Source organism: Struthio camelus, chromosome 9 (genome assembly GCF_040807025.1).
Source record: "Struthio camelus isolate bStrCam1 chromosome 9, bStrCam1.hap1, whole genome shotgun sequence".
Lineage (NCBI taxonomy): Eukaryota > Metazoa > Chordata > Aves > Struthioniformes > Struthionidae > Struthio > Struthio camelus.
The window spans coordinates 2,861,183-2,879,057 of NC_090950.1; the positions used below are offsets into that span (position 1 = coordinate 2,861,183).

Below are 17,875 nucleotides of genomic sequence, written 5' to 3' on the forward strand. Positions count from 1 at the left end.
TTATGTAATCATACCTTTAACAGTTTTGACAAAAACTTGTTTCTCTTTATTGGGGTCTTTTTCTTCTATTAGAATTCCATGGAAAATGCGCCCAAATGTGCCTATGAAGAGAACACACAATTACTTATAACTACATAATACATATATTGATAAAGTCAACAGAATTTAGTATCTATTAAGAAAACATTACCCTAAAATGTATTCTTATTAGCCACAGCAGAAATTTAGGAATAACAGAAGATAAAATGTGAAGTCCTGAATACCCTATTAAATCAGCAAAATTCTAATAAAAACCCAACCACTTCTCCAGAAGAAGGTGAATTCAGAACTTCATGTACTAAATTCACAAAGTTTAGATAACCTTCTTCAGGAGAAAGAGCAAAAAAAAAAAAAAGAAGAAAAAAAGCACAAATAAGAGGCAAAGTGAATCAATAACAGCAACAGAATCCAGCTGAATATCAATACCGATGACAGTTCACAGCCTTCATCAAATGCCTGCACTAAACCCCTCCAGCCATCATCATCTTCTCATAGTCAGTCATGAATTCTCCAGTCAAAACATTTCTCACCAAGAGATGAAATTTTTTTGGAAACGTTCACAGGGAAATACTGGATTTAGTAAACATCCCTCCCCATGGAGCACTGACTTATTCAAATGTTTGACCTTAGCTGGGAGTTTGGTCACTCTGCTTCCAAAAATTTTTCAAACACTAACGTTAAAGTTACTGCTGGAAGAAAAACAATATTCAACATCTGGAATGAAAACAATTTCAATACTGTAACACTCTCAGAATTAACTTTTTATAGAACTGAGGATAGCAACGCCTTCGCGTCTTTTTTTTTTTTTAATTGAAATAGAAAAACTGTCCAGCTAGACCATCCTTCTTTAACAATCTCTTTTCCTCTCAAGAATGATCTCCACAAAAAGTGCTCAAGTGACAAAACAGTACCAAATGCCATGGGACCAATGTGTGCCATCTGCATGCAGGCCTTTCTTACGTTATATCCCTTTCTCTTTCCCACTGATTTGCTTCATCTAACGAGGCTGAACGATCTTCGATAGGGATTGTCTTAGTCTGGCTGCCTTTCTCCTAGCATAAAGCGTAGCTCTCCTTTAGTTCCTAAACACTTAGAGACAATGCAATGTTTCCATCATCAACCACGGAATTGCAAGTAAATGCTTCAAGATAGAGATCTTGGAATTTTAATATGATTAAGAGGCAGTTTAACTAAGGAAACTGCAGGCAATCACAATATGCAGTATGAATTATTTTACTGTTAAAGAAAACCTTCCTGTCTTGGTTCTTGAAAACACTACAATTAAAGTGCTTCAAATACACTTTTCTAATATACGGTGATTCAGAAAAGCCAATAAAAGTAAACAGCTTGATTCCATGACATGCTTCATTACAAGATGTTATCCATTTATTTTTAAATGCTAGAATTAAAGAGACTGGAGGAAGAATGTAAAAGCAATTACAACTAGAAAATAATTGTCATGTAACGCAGTATCTAAAAATAGTCCGACTGTAACACAGCCTGCCTATACAGTCTCCCTCCCCCCCCTTTTTTTTTTTTTAAACGGTACACTGAAAGATTGCTCTGCTAAGATGCAAGCGTATCATCAGTATGCTAGAATACTTACAGAAAGCATTCTGTGCCTGCCATCTAGGTTTCTGCCTAGTCCTCCTCTGGGCTTCTGGCAGATTATGCTATTTGCATTCCAGTCAGAACCTCTGAGCCATTTGTCTACCTCAGTAGAAAACAGTAAAAGGTTGGCCTACTGTCAACACCCACTGTGTTTACTGAAGTGTAACAGTTTCATTAGAAACAGTTGTTATTCTTTTTTTTTTTTCCTAGATATGTAATTTTATTAGATGTAAGACAAAATGTAGAGTTCAATGCAGGTTCAAAATCGTGTGCTGCTTAAGCCCAGCAGTGCACACAACCATATTTGAAGAACAGGAGGCTAAGTCTTTCTGTCACCAATAAGAGAAAGAAGTTCAGGACATGCGACATAAGGAGACAGGGCCTGCATTTTCCTCTTCCCTTGTGCATTCTCAGTCCCTGAGCTTTGCCTTTTCCAGCTGATTCAACCATGGCAAAACCACAATTTTTAAATAATTATTAAAGTGTTAAAATATGTTAAATTATTGAAGATACTTGAAGTTTCCAATGAACCTCTGGCTAAGATTTGCAAGACAGCTTTGAGTTCCAATGGCAGCACTTTGGAATTCTTGAAAACTTTATTCACTTCTTCAGTTCTGAAGCACTTTCATTCTTAGATCACAGAGAACCAGCTCTGCTATAATCAAAAATCAAACAGATGATTTCTTGATCAGGATCTGGCTTCTAGTCCTTTGATTAACTTTTGAAGGTTTTGACAGACCCCAAATTGATTTCCTGACAGAAATCTCAAATGCAAGTTGCAGGCCAAGAAACAAGATCCTACTACTAATTGGGTCCGGATTGCATTCAAGAGCTGTTTAATCCACAGCCAGCAGAATAAGGTATCTCTATCACTCTGTGGTAAGCATCAGAAGCATAGCTGTGGCACATACTGTGGTTATGAATCTGCTTCTAGTCCTCAGATAACTCCTAACATTAAGGCTACAGGTAACAAACAGCATGAAGGAACACACAACACATCCTACGCATAAAGGAAGCTTTCTGTAGAACCAACGCTACAGCCAGGAAAGAAGCATCTGCTTAAAGATTTAAAGCCATACGTTAAATGGGGAGTTCTAGCATCCTCCCATTGTTTTTCAGATAAGGAATCAAAGTAATTAACAATTCTGCCTGCAAAGGATGAGGACTACTTAATATCTCAGATCTCCAGCTCTGAAAAGTTTGAATTCTGATCAAGCGCAGGGGACATAGGCTTAAGAGAGAAGCTGCAGTTGTAAAGATTACTGACATGAAACAAATATTTAAGACTGTTGACAAAAGTCAACATCAACAAGAACCAAATAAAAATGTACACGAACACTTCCAAAATAAATATTAAATGAAGACTCAAGTAATCCCTAAATTTTTCCACAGAGCTGATAAATTTGCCTCTGTTGATTAAATTTCCAAATCAGAAGCTGCTAAAGGGAGGCTGCATGAATTTAAGTGACTGAAACGGTTTTGGTTTTTTTTGTTTTGTTTTTGTTGGTTTTTTTTTTTTTTTGGAGTAAAGCCCTCCTGCAGTAGCAGTAATTTAGGAAAAAGAGTTAGTTGCTTCTTACAGTCACAACTGATCATCTCATTCTTTAGCCATCTAACATTTGCTTTCACTCCTTTAAAGGATCAGATTATCAATATGGACAAGCTGAACTATTTACTTTTCACAAGTAGTCACTTCCCCTGTTCAAATGAACTCTGAAAAATGCTTCCTTCCTACCCCCCGGAAACATAAACACCATTCATTCATCCACCATCGATCATCATTCATTCCCTCCACCTAGATCTTATGAAGATCTGAATTATCTTCAATGATAAATTTTCAAAAAATTTAGCTATAAAACATAGCTACACCATGTTGTAAATGCACTATGTTGTAGCCGACAAGTGTCCAAGTCCTGTAAATACCTTCTTGGAGAACATCCTTTAGAGTTATCCTTTCTCTGGAGATGGCTATGTCCTTCACTTTAGCTTTTGCTTCCATTAGAGTGACACTTTTAAGATCATTCTTCTCTATTCGTAACGTAGGATAACCTGAGGAGCCAGCAGAGCCAAACAAAACAATATAAATACCTTTATTATGAGAATGCAAGCACATTGCTTCCCCTCAGCACCACCTACAGGTGTAAAGACATACAAGCAGCGTGCACTTAAGAAGAGAAGGTGTAATATTAAACAACAAAAACAGAAAAACGACACATATATAATAAGCTGAAAAAAATTATACAGGGAATTTTATAAATGTCATGCAAGTCTCATCATTAACACAAGGTAAATAGAACTCCATATTACACACCGAAGCTGGTTAACACAACTTTGCAGTTCTATGACAACAAGGAAACAAAGATCACGGTCAGTGACTGTCTCATGACTTTGTGGAATGAAGAAAACGCTTTCCCCATGTGCTGTGGGAGGAATATAAAACCCAAAACTATCAGTGCCCTCCTTTGGGCATGAGACACATCTAGAAATGCTAATATATTCAGAAAGGCCTGAGTATTTTTGTACTAAGAACATGAATTAATTATTAGAGGAAAATCTTGAGAATCACTTTGATCAGTTTCAAACGTTACCAAAAACAAGGCTACTAAGACTACAAAAGGCCTAAGCACATTCTTCCTGTTTATTTTGCGTTTTTATTTTTACATTCATTTTCACTGTCTCCCATTTTACTGGGGCTGTCACAGAACACCTAAAGGACATTCTGAAACAGTAGAGATGAACACAGCAATCAAACAGGTATCACTAAAGTACAGCAAATATCACACTTATCAGGGTGAGGAGGGTTTAATAATATGAATTTGCACTGTAGGCCACCTTCACGCCAAGCGTTCCTCTCCCCTTTTGCAAGAGGTTCATTAATGAGTTTCCAGTGGTCCTATTCAAGTTAACCAAATGATGTCACTTTTCAGGACAACCTAAAAAAATTGAAGTTGATATGACATCACCAGCACTGGGATCAGATATTAACAACTAAAACAGGTGGTGGTGGGGAAACAGTTCAAGAATTAGTCATATTCTAAGGTCTTCTCCAACTCTGTGGAAAGTTCAGTTTCAGTTTGGCAACATCCACTCTTCCGAAAAAAAACAGCAACTTGAGATTAACAGAAAGACATTTCATTCCTCCTGCCTGGCTTCACTGAGAGGTCAGACTCACATTTTTCCTCACTTTAACATAAACTCTCACCTCTCTTTAGATCTCTTTAAGCAGGTTCTCCAACAGTAGCTTAAGTCAATTTAAGCTTGGGGTAACGCAGTCCAGCCTTCTTCCAGTGCTCAGTCATGCAGACCCATACTCCTCTTGGCACCAACATCAGTGCTTGCACAGCTATGCAACAAGCCAGTTCAGAAAGCCGAGTCAAGCAGAAACCAATTGCTTTACAAAACAAATCAGTTTGACTGGTTCAACTCCCTGAACTGGCTTGCAACTTAGCCGCCTAAGCGCCAGCACAAAGGAAAAGGCAAAATCTTGCCGTCAGTTCAACTTCAGATGAGATTAAGTAGCCAGAGAACTGCACACCAAGTGCTGTATCAAATCTTCCTACTTAATTTCAAACCCTGCATGTAAGAAGGTATTTCTACCCTATACCCTCCAGCTTCCCTACATTCGAAACACTTCTTTCACCAGATTTATGCTGCATGGAATATCCTTCTACTATAGAGGACAAAATAATTTGAGAAACAAACACCCCATAGATTTTGAATACCTTGAGTAATTACAGAATTAACACAAAACATAACTTTCCACTTTATAGAACAGCTAGTACCAGTTACCAGATCAGTCCATTACATAATATATAAACCATTGCCCCTTCACCCTTTCTTTTACTACACTGCTGTAGTAAAAGCACTACTGTTTTTCTCTAGCTCCCTTGTAAAGCCTTTTTCCTTTTATTTCCTCCGCTGCTTGCGGCAACAAAGTGGAAAGAAAAAACATCAGCACTATGGACTGATGACCACACTTGTTTCGGTCGCCGCTCAGTGGCAAGCGATCTTAGGGCTATGTGGATCCTTCCACTTCCTCTTATCTTTTTCAACTCTACCCCTTCCTCTGTTTGGTACTGCATAAGGCAGTTTCTTCCCAGTGTTAACAAAATAGATGCTTCACAAATACTAGTGAAGTCCTTCTGTTAGGCTGATCTAGATACAGGGAGGAAATCCTGTCGGCCGAAACGCAGGATCATACTCGTGATGACTCTTGGGCCCCAGGATATATGGGGGCCTCAATCCTGACTATGAAATAAGGGGGGGGGGGGGGGAACAACCCACACCACATTAAATCAGAGGAGGCAAACTGATAGGAGCCAGGAGGTTATTCATGCTCTTCTGCTTTCCTCAATATTAAATCAGTGCAACTCCAACCAGCAATATCCTAGGTGTATCCAAGATGGTCTGTTGCAAAGGTCTGTAAACAGATTAACACTTACTGGTTACTGGCGTGGCATTGTTTGGCGTGTCAGCTCTCAAGTACTGTGTTGTCTGTGTGGAAGGCTGGGATAAGCCTTGTGAGCTACTGCTGTCACTAATGCTGTTTCAAAACAAGAAAGGAGAGGAATATGACTGTTTAAATGCAAAAATTCAAAATTAGTATATCAAAGTGAAACACATTTTCCAGACTAGGCTTTGGAAGGATGACATATTTTTAAAGTCTCTCTCTTACATGACAAACTATATTTCAGGCAATTCAAAAAGCTTAACACTTCTGTACTTTGAGAGTGAATGACTCCCTCCTATTTGTTTTGCACACTTTGCTTTTTCCAGTATGTGTTCCCAACTTTTAAGAAAAAAGGTGCCAAAGCATTTATTCCAAGAGCCCATCTGTCATATTAAGAACAACAAAACCAGGGAAGTCTTCTATGTATTTGCTTCTCAGTATTAACATCCTGCTGAGAATCAACACTGACTTTAAGAGTTTGAAAGAAGTAGCCCGAGCCAAATAGAAAGGTACAGATCCCTCACACATGCTGAATGGCTACCTGACAGCAGCAAACAGGCACTAGCGATGCCCAGCAGAGAGTATAAGAAAAGGGCAAGCACAGTGATGCTTCCCTAGCATACTCCTCCAGTTCTCCAGGAATTCATAGTTCTGGGGCCTCTTGAGCTATCAATGGATTTTATTCCATTAATTTGTAGAATCTCTCTTTGCACTTAGGTAAACCTTTGGCACCTATAACACCCTGCAAAACTTAACTATATTTTAGTTGAAAGAGCATCTCCTTTTGCTTGCTTTGGGCATGTCAGCTGCTAGTTCTGTTTGATGCCCTACAATTCCTGTGCTGGAGCAAACATTGAATAGCTGGTCCCTAATTCACTGCTGCAAACGGTTGCTCATCCTATGCCACCGTACTTCCAGTTCTCTCTTACAGACCAAAATATTCTACCCTACCTGCACTGAGCTAGCATTTGCATGGAATTATAACAACCCCAATTATGTTCCCAGTTAGCAACAGTCAGCCCAAAGCCATCATTTTTGCACAATAAATTATGTTTACTTTCTCCCTTGCACTTCACATACTATTTGCTTACACTGTATTTCATTTGTCATCTTTCTTTCTTCAAAGATCATCCTGCAATTCTGTATTCAACCCTCACTTCCATTAACCAAATATTATCTCCTTGCTATTGACCTGAATTTTTCAGATCATCTGAATCTAAAGAAGAAAAAAAATTCAACTCCACTCTTCCATATTATACTATAATCACGGATGTGTTTGCCGATTCTTTTCTTTAGAACAGAGTTGACTAATTTTTGATACAAACATCAGGCTCACTGATGCATAGGCAGACTAGCTCTCTCCTTGGAAACCTTTTTGAAAATGAGTTCCATGTTTCACTGTCTTCCCAGTCTGGGGTTCCAAGATATTTTTAAGCAAGAGGTTAAAAGCCACCGTTGGCAGTCTAGCTATTCCATCTTAGCTTCCTTTAGAGTTTTTGAACGAGTCTTCTCAGGTGCTGGCAACTCATTCCTGCTCGCTTTAATTGTTTATGCTACTGCACCTTCAAGCCACTTCAATGTAATTCATTCTCTAATGAGTTCCCCAGGAAGCAGCACTCCGGCATGGTCATCTCCCAAGTGCGATGAACACTGATGCGGAACTTGCATTTAACTTTTCTGCTATGGCTTTACCTGTCTTGAAAACTCCTTTTGTAATTTGATCACCTATCAGCCCTACAGATTCTCTGGCTGGCTTCCTGCTGCAGGCAAGTTTGGAAAAAAATAAATAAATAAATAAATAAAATAAATAAAAACACTTTTACATGTCTTTTGCAAGTTTGAAAAACAACTTTTTTTGGTCTGCTTCATTCTGCTTTCCGGCTCAGCTCGTTTGCAGACTTTCCTGTTTTTCTCACTTGTTCACAACTTCAGCTTTTTGAAGGATGCTTTCTTACTTTTAATAATCTCCATCATCTTGCTTTTTAGCCATGCCAACTTCCTCTGGTACTTTTTCAAGTGCCCTTGGTAGGGGGTATGTTAGCATTTGCTCTGAACTTTCAGAACAACGTTCTTAAAATAGTCTCTGTGCAGATTGTAAACTCAATTGTCTGTTTTAAGCTTCTGTGTAACAAGCTTCCTCCTTTTATTTAGTTCTACTTTTTGATATTAAGAGCAACAGCAGTGGGTTTCCAACCCTTGTTGCTCTTGGAGGGTTGTTAACCCTGATTACATTACCATCTTTGATTCAGAACCCTTCGACAGCAACACTTGGAATCAGAAGCTTGTTATTCAAAACAAAATCAGAAGTTGTTTCTTCTCTTATGGTTCCTTGACTAGCTGCTCCATGAAGCAGTCAATCATGCACAATATTTTAGTCTCAATGTTATGTACTAATATAACACTGAAACTATGAACACAGAGGTTCATTTCACCAACTTCTCAGCCAAGCATGGAAACATTACCTGTCAGTCTCTCTACTGGGTCTTGCGCACAGTACAGGGAACAGTCTCAAAAATGCAGCTGTGGCAGTTCTGGTTTTCAGGCATGTTTTGCTTCTGTTGCGCCTTTGCTACAACACTGGTGGACCACAGTTCTCACCCGGAACTACTGAGGAGCCTATCCAATACTTTGTGAGGCAAGGCAAGGTACCTTTGAGCTCAAAAAGCAAATCACCATGTGGCCCTCTAAAAAGTCAAATCCCAGTATCTACACCAACTTCATAGAAATTATAAAAGGCCATTTTAAAAAAAAGTATTAGCATTAGATTAATTTTTAGCTTTTATCTCCACAAGAGTTAAGCACAATGGAGTGAAAGAACAAACTTAGTAACACAGCTAGATTGAGACAGTCATTTAAGTTTGAGAGACTCTGCACTTACACATTCTAAATTTAATGCTTTTCCTTTACGGATAAAAGAAAGTTGCTCATCCTTTAAAACTTGGTATGGATTAAATACCCGCAGTAGAAAATTTAGGCACAAAAAGGAACTAAGAAAAGCTGATAAATCATTTGGTTAGATCATCAAGAACCAAAATATTACTACTTATATCACCCACATTCTCCCCCTCCTCCCAAAAAACAAGTGGTCTGGGGACATGAGAGGAGTAAAGGGCAGAAAGAAAAACAAAAGAAACACATGAACGGATATCGAGCAGAAAAACTCTAGCACTAGTCACCATGGCACCACGAGCCCAGAAAGTCATCTGTCTGAGGTAAGGGAAAAGCTACCCGGAGAGGCTGCAGGCAGGAACAGAAGCAGGTCAAGATACACTTTCAACAGTAACTATAACCTAAGCCTAATTGTTTTCAAGTATTCTGTTTCAAAACTCACTGCTTGCAAACATTTGCATTTGATGCAGCTCGCTCGCATAGCCTTCAGTTGAGCATCCAATCACCCATCCTTTCGGCCTCCCTCTCTCCTGTTTAATCCCACTCAAGTTTGGGAAGAAAAAAAGAAAAAAAAAAAGGAAAGGACTTGTGCTGACTGTACTGCCCTTGGGTTCATATTACAAGTTCTTCTCCCATGCCTCTACCAATTTGGTTTATTTGGGTTGAAAATACTTTCAGAAGAGATCCAGTTTTTCAGCTTTGGAACCAAACAACTGCAATCCTTAGACTTCAAGCTACCGCCAAAGTGAACTCTGGTAAATCAATCAAAATACAAAAAGCTACAATTTGGGCTCCTGTAGCAGTAAAAAACAGATTTCAGTGCGCTCAGATACCTATTAAGTTTTCCTTCAATCGTGACAATCCCTGTAGATCTGACTCTATCCAGATTTCCCACTGTGTCTCTCAGACAACTATTCTTGCAAAATCCCAAAAGTCACAACCCTCCCACCTCATAATCAGCAGAACGCCTGCAACTGCTGCCTTTCTGGAGCACAGCACTTACCAACTCTATACACCTTGTGATCAATACAGTTTGACACCAAGAGCAAGCCACTACAGAGACCTCCATAACTCCAACAAACCTGGATAAGCATGTCAAAAGTAATACATTTGAAAAGCTTGAATACATACCTGTCATCCAATTCTATCCTTTTCATACTGTGTAGATGCAAGACAGCTAATATTATTGCCACCAGGAATATAACAGCACAGCACACCCCTACACTGATATAAAACACACGAGTAGAAGTGGTGGGAGCTGCATTTACAGGATCAACTGCAATAGAAAGTGAGAAGTTACTGAGCCTTTCTCAAAAAAGGCAGCAAACGATATTCAATCATTCCAAGCAAGCTGACGTGACAGGAAGGCAGCGCTGCTGCCCCCAGTGTCCTCCCGGGCCCCCCTGGCAAAAACATTGTGGTACCCAGGTGGCAGCAGGGAACCGGAGCCAGCCAGCAGAGGCTGGACACCATGGCCACCCTAGCTGGGAAGGCATCATGGTTCCTGCTGCAGCAAAGCAGGGCAGGGACAGCAAGCCGCTCAATGCCTCCATTTATTATGTTGGGACAGAAGGAAAGCTCCCACTGAGTGAAAAAAGCTAGTCAGGAGCCTCCTAAAATGGTCTTGTGCTGTCAGAGACTGCCAGTAGTCTCTGCTCCGCACAGCCCCTCGAATTTTCCTCCACAGCTCCCACGCAGGCAAGTGCTCTTGCCCTGAAACACAGCAGTACTCCTCATACCATTCCCACACTGCAAATACAGGTACTAGCAGCATGAACAAACCAGGCTCCCTGTTCAGCTGAGCCCCAAACGTAGCACACAAAATTACAGCCACCGACTTGCTAAGTGGGGCTGGAAAAACAGATGTCAATGGGACACCAGAACATATATCAATATAGGAAATAAAAATGGGATTAATACCTAGATGCAGCATCCCAGTGGTGCTTACTCACCGACTGTTCCATAGCACATAACTTTAGCTTCTGCTTCTGGTTTTAGAGTATAATGGGTGGATTATGGATCCCAGACCTACATCTTAATGCACTAGCAGCGCAGGGCAGTTAATCCTCTTTCTCAAAAGAATCTAAACTGCATTGAATTTTAGGGCAAAATTCTGCCATTGCACCTTGACAGTGTGGCCCTAGCCATCCCCTATTTAAGATCAGGTACTATGGAGGTGACAGTTGCCCTGGGACAGAAGCAGGTGGTGAAGAGAAAATTGAGCAATGTTCTCCATGGCTTTCCAAAAGCATTTTAGCAAAAACTTCACATTGTGAGTGCCACAGTAGCTGAGCACACTGACAGGGATGTTTTCAGCTAGAAGAGGCATGTAAGAAAAAGAAATCACCTCATTCCATTCATTCAATATTGACAAGTTAAAATAGCAAACCAATAGGTCCTGAAGTCAAGAAAATAGATCAAAGTTATGCATGGAAACCAGCACCATCAAGATATAAAAAAGTTGTTATAAGATTAGAAACAGTTTTCCTCCCCCCTCACTCTTCACCAGTATATACTCCCATTAAAATGACTAATAAAAACCTACTAAAACACTGGTTTAGTGCAGATTACTTGGGGAATGTTTTCATAGGGAATGCTGCAAGTTTCTCATTTGTTTAAAACTGAGGTAAATGGCACACTCAAAATTACTTACAGATAGCTTTGCTGCTGTTTTTGTCAGATGTTGGAGATTTCGCTTCTGGTTCAAGTTCTAAACAGACGAGGGAAAACCATTAAGCTCGGTACACATTTATGATTGTAGTTCTTAACAGGAAGTTCACTGCCTCATTTCTCAAAAAACAAACCCACTCTTCCAAATAGGCAAGGTGACTGAAGGACTACAGTTATTTCTAGATTTCCATTTTAAAAAGCTAACCACTTTAAAATAACACTTAAAGCTTTAAGACATATGGGTCAGATATATTTCAATACTGATACCTAGGTACTCCTCCAAACTATCACAGTCAGCAGAGTCTGCTGAGGCCATGCTCGAACCCACAGAATCTACCTACCTCCAAACCCTTTTGGTTTATCTACAAAATCCCAAAGGAGCAGATAGTAGAAAGAGCGGGTGCAGAGTATGGGGTGTCTGTATAAATACACACAAACACACACACTAAACAAACTCACAGAATCATTTACCCTAGGATAAGAAATGATTTCTTAATTGAGCGTTCATTCAATACTTCTCAGTTTTTGGCAGAAATTATGGCTCCTGTCTCATGACACTTATCCTAGGAAGAAGTTAGGGACTGGGCCATGGGTACCTCCCCTTGTCAGCTGATGCTGCAATCACGAGGGCGGTTTTAAACTTAAGGATGAAAAAGACAATGCTTATTTAGACACTCATAAAATGGAACAAAAGCCACAAGGACAATACTCAGGTTCTCATGTGAAAGGGGTTCTTTAAAAAGCTTAGTGAAGATTTATCCCCTTTTTACAAATCTGGCCCCTTTAAGGTGAGAGATGCAAAACAAGGGAAAACAAGCTGTGGCAAAGTCTTCCAGATGAACCCCCACTGTGAGGATTCACAAGGCAGTTGAGACAACATGATGGACTTCTGCAGCTGCAATGGAGCAGTCCCACTCACAGAGCCCATTTCCTGCTCCCAACTGGAAAGAACTCTCTCAAACCCAGGCCAGTCCTCCCGTGTCACCCCCGGTAATCCTCTGACCCCTTGGGTACGCCAGTTCAGCCTCAACTCGTGCAAAAAGTAACCCTGGGAAGAAAATAAAAAACATCTGACCTTTACTTTTTGTCTTTTTTAGACCTAAGAGTTTCTCCTAAGGTACGCTGCGAGCAAAACCACTAACAAGTTCCTATATATTTTTAATTCACGCACTCAATTCAAGTGGGAATCTCAAGATGCTCTATACCACTCCATATACAACTTTTAAAGTAATTCAGGTTTTCATGAACCCACAGAAACATGATCTTAGTAAGAATTATTTTTATGTAATTTAGGAAGTGGCTTTGCCTCACAGCCCAATTACTGTATAAGCGCCTACGGAAACTTCCTCTGCTCATTCAGCAGTTTAGCAGACTATGAATGCTAAGCAGTACAGACTTCCCCCACTTAGAATAGTTGAAAAAGCACCTAAGACGACATGAAGTAAAGGTAAAAATGGCTGTTGTTCAAAATATTCTTTACCAGTAAGACCTATTTCTACTAGATTAATTGGAATTAAGAATTATTTTCCCCATAACATCAATGCAAGGAGCATGAGTATCGTAATATTATGTTCTAAAAAGTCCACGTTTTCTGCAAGTTCATACTTGAAGTTCATAGCCAAAAGAAGTGAGAGGCTCCCCTTTGAAAACTGGTTAGTGTCCCCAAAGGCTCTAAGCAAACGGAACAACACCAGCAGAAGCACATAAAGAGAGAAGTGGGCATCTTCACGATCTGCCTGAGATTAGGATGTTGCAGCCAATTTTAAGAAGGGTACAGTTCTTGTGATTCTCCAAAACAGTTTTCTTTCAATGCCTATGAAGATATTTGCAGGAAATGGCAAAAGGAGAAAGTAACAATCTAAGAACAAATTGTGCTTGCAGATTCAATCCCTAAGTCAAAACACACAAAAATTGATCTAGGATGTTTGAAGTCTGCATTATTTACCATCCTTTGTACTCAAAGTCTGAAAGACTAACACCTGCTTATATTCATGAAATGATCCATTTTGAATTTATCTCAATTTGTAAGCTAAGTGGATTTAGTTGTTAAGTCTTAAAACAATACGAGTATTTAGAGTGCTGTAGTTTTGAGAAAACTAGTTTCTTCCTTCCAAGCTCAACAGAGAAAACGGGTTTTTGTTATATATGTGAAAAAGTCTTAATCTACAGAATACATCAACATACTAACTTCATCACTAACCCTTTTCTTTCCTGCCCTCCTCCTTCGTTTCACATATTTTGGGCATATTTAGGGAATTTGTCCATTCTTTTGGTTAAAAAAAAAAAGTCCTCATTTTTCTCTGAAAGGCCAAATGTTACTCCAGTTTCTTCCTCTACTTTTTGTCATTTATCCTGGTGGATTATTATTATTCATGTCTTTCATCAAATATCTTCCCACGCCCTTTTTCTATCCTGCTGTAACATTAACAGTTGTTGAATTTTTGAAACTAAATGTCTTACTTTTGTAGCACATTTTCCTTCGTTTGAAATTTAAGACTGTGATGTTTTTTGATGAATTTATTGTCAAGTTCAGCTGCATTAATATTGTGACCTCAGAGTCAAGTCTGCCAGCGCAGGAGAGTTCAACACGAAACACTGCAAATGAACAACAGTTAAGTTTGATTATATTTCAGACATTTTGGTAAAACAATCTTTAAAGGATTGATTCTTTCTATATGATGTTTTAAATAGACATTTTTAAAGAACTTCCTATTAAGAAAGGAACATTAGTCTTCAATCCTTGTAATTTCAGACAAGTATTAATGGATTAATGGTTACAGATTTCAAATAAATTTAAGTGAACCATAGTGGAGTTTATAGATTACTAAAACAAATCATATCTGGGGGTAGATAACCATTAGCCATCCATTAGCATTGAGGTTAAAGCGCTCTCACAAGAGAAGCCCAGGCTAGTTCCTGTTATCACAGAAAAACAGAGGATTCTGTTTTTCCCTCATTGTGTTTTCAAAATGCTATGAAAGTTAGCCTTTTTCACAGCAGTTAAGTTTGAAGCTTTTGGTCTCTGCAAATCTGTCTGTAACCAAAAACTTAAAACTAATACGACAGAATTTATTTTCTCGCTTATATATCAGTATTACTAATGTCAGCAGAGCAGAGAGAACAAGTCCAATTCTCTGTCTGCTTGCACAAAAAAGTAATACAAAAAGAAAATAAGTATTTCATTTGCACTTGTGGACCTAACTCACGAGGAACGAGGCAGTGAGGAATCGCAGTTGAATGAGGAAGGAATGATGGATGTTTACACTGAAACAAATACATTTTTTCTATTAGTTTCCAAAACAAATATATTTGTTTCTAGTATAAAAATCTATGGAGGAGCTAGTAAACATTCAAAATAGTTTTCCCAGTTTTAAACTTACCATTAAAAACATCAATGTCTTAACAACTCCTATGCTTCCTGAAATTACATCTCTATAGGCTAGAGAAATTAAAGGATATAGATTTTAAAATCCATGCAATTGTTAATTTTTGTTGAAACGGAACAGGAATTTAGTATATACTGAAAAAATGCCATGATTCCTCACTAGGAAGGCCTGTATCCTCCACCAAACACGGGAAAAAATATTTACTCTCAAACAGACTAGTAGCTTCAATTTATAATTCCCTCTTAACAGTGCCATAACTGCCACAGAAGACCTATAAACATCTGACGTTTAACAGATAATGTTCTTATGCAACATTACACACATTGGAAAAAACAAAGAATTATTACCAAGTATCAGAAAGCATTATTAGTATCAATATAGGCGTACGCTTCAAAGGAGGGGCGACTGGGGGTAGAAATTCGCTTATTTACCTGAGAGTATGCGAGGAACCTCTCCTTGTAATGAAATGTTGGCTTGCGGCATATCCATAGCCATGGGATTATCTACCTGAAATCCCAGTTTATATTCAACCTGCAACAACAGTTGGAAAATTAAAAACAGGTAAACAAAATAAGTCTCTCCAGTAGTAAAAAGAAATGCTATTTAATTCTGAAAATAAAATACAAATTCTGAATTTGAAGAAAAAAATTATCCAGAGAATGCTAGGGATTTTAGATGCCCAAACTGAACTTTCTTACATGAAGTCCGAATATCGGACTTTTGAGACTTAAGAAACCCAAAACAGAAGCCATTCTTGAAATCACTCTTGAAAATTTAGGCCAGAAATTAGAGTGCTCCTTTAAAAAAAAGGCCTCATTCACTGATACTTTTACTCTTACTTGTTTGTTCAAAAGCCTACTCACTAAAGCTACAGCAGTTAGGAAAATTCCCACTCATCTAGTCTAACTTTCCAGTTATAAACTATATGGCCAAAATTGCTTAAAAACATCTTATTCAACTACGTCAAGATTTTGTTTCCGCTTAAAGAGGCTGATCCTGCAACTCTTCAGTCACACAGAGAATAGGACCTACCGTAACTGAGCCATGAGTCCCCATCTGGAAACTTATCCTACCACTCTGCACTCAGCTAAATGAATTTGGTCTCATTGTCTGTCCCCTCTTCTTCTCTCCTGTTCCCCCCCACCCCCAAATACAGTAAGATGCATTTATATTATCAAGTTATTGTTAAGTAATTTTTTAGTCAAGATGTCAAGAGTAGAAACATGATCCAACATCTGAACCCCTACAAATTGCACTATGCCAGTCCCACAGGATTAGTGTTTTGGCAGCAGTATTTTGTCTGAAGACATACAATGGTGCAACCACAGTAACTGAAGCAAGACTACAGAAGCTCAAAAATTCTTATCAAAAATTCACCCATAGGCCCTAGGAAACTCAAGAAACAGGGTTAGTGGTGCACCTAGCTCATAGCTCAAGCTGTAACAATAGGGAAACTCCTTAAAAGATCATATTCAAATGGTAAGTGATTGAATTTCACTCAGAGTGCATTATCTACTGCCTGAGAACTTAGACTGCAATATCCAGTAAAAGGACTGGCTTGCATTCTACCCAATACCTTTACAGGCCAAAATTTACATAAGCTACAACTTGGATGGAAGAACACTAGCAGAAGGTATCTTCCGATGTTTCATTTCTAAGTTATTACATATTACTGCTTTCTATTGCAGTCTTACACAAAAAAAGAACAAACATTGCTCATGTTTTAGAGAAATAAAGACTGAACTTTTGGCAGAGACTTAACATATAAAAGCTTACTATTGTAGATGAATTTAAGTAACTGGAAGTCCTTCAAATGTAAAAGCATATGCAATCTTTATGACAGCTGTTGCTGCATGCTCCAGCAATGGTGATTAACTGAAATAGAAGTCCCTTCACCTGGGACTCAGTAATAACACCCTATACGATAGGCACTTTTATAGGTACTTCTCTCCAAGCATATGTTTCTAGAATCACCAGAACACAACTGCTCTACTTTTGGTTACATTACCAGAGACTCCAGTTCATGGCTGCCTCTTTTGTGTGTTCAATTCACCACCAAAAGACGTTCCATAACCAGGTAACTTGTATATTTGTTTATTCTGAAGCAATAAGTGTAAAATACTTCAAAAGAAGTGCTTAACCTTTCCACAACAAGAAAAAGACAGTTTGGACATACAGTATCTTAAGTCACTGCCTCTGATCATATAGATAAAAAAATAAAGAACTTAGGATAATTATTATTTTGCACTTAGCATATGATAATTTTTGCAAAGAAAAAGACAGTTCAACTACAATAGTGGGAACTTACAAATCACCAAATACTCAAACACAGAACAGGAATTACGTCTGCTTACCTTGGATTTAGCATGCCAACTGAAGTGAAGATTGTTCGTCTCGCTGGGAATTAAGAGATTGAAGGACAACGCATAGTGATTAACAACATCATTCCTCACATAATACAACTCTGCATCAAGACCTATAACGAGAGTAGGAAAGAAAAACCAAAGTAAGAGGGAAAAGCAGAACTAGCAGTAACGCATGTTCTGACAAACAACTTTCACTACCATTACTTCCACTTTTTTTCGGATGACTAGGCACATACCTCCTAAAGCCTCAAAATTCAAAAACACTGTTCTCCAGACCTGCTAATGTTAGAGCTAAACACAAGAGCGCTTCAAATTCTTACAAAGCAGCATTTTCAGAGAGATGCTACAGCCAAATAAACTGACAAAGGAAGGAATGTCATGGAAGGAAAGGTAAGATTTTTCATATCCCTCCCCCCCCCCAACCCCAGAATTCATTACAGACTCTCATGAATGAATCTCTGTCT

General features: G+C 38.7%; 1 protein-coding gene across 2 annotated transcripts in view; it reads right to left on the bottom strand.

The window, feature by feature from the left end:
• Nucleotides 1-17,875, bottom strand: part of RYK (receptor like tyrosine kinase) — a 63,966-nt gene that overhangs the window by 25,772 nt on the left and 20,319 nt on the right. Inside the window, exons 2-9 of one of the 2 annotated variants that reach the window (XM_068954215.1) lie at nt 17,400-17,521; nt 15,477-15,576; nt 14,120-14,254; nt 11,643-11,699; nt 10,121-10,265; nt 6,093-6,193; nt 3,574-3,699; nt 15-101 (exon numbers count right to left, since the gene is read on the bottom strand). In XM_068954215.1, the coding sequence (XP_068810316.1) occupies nt 15-101; nt 3,574-3,699; nt 6,093-6,193; nt 10,121-10,265; nt 11,643-11,699; nt 14,120-14,254; nt 15,477-15,576; nt 17,400-17,521 (873 nt within the window). Of the gene's footprint in view, nt 1-14; nt 102-3,573; nt 3,708-6,091; nt 6,194-10,120; nt 10,266-11,642; nt 11,700-14,119; nt 14,255-15,476; nt 15,577-17,399; nt 17,522-17,875 lie in introns of both variants that reach the window. The other variant, XM_068954214.1, reaches the window with a different exon arrangement.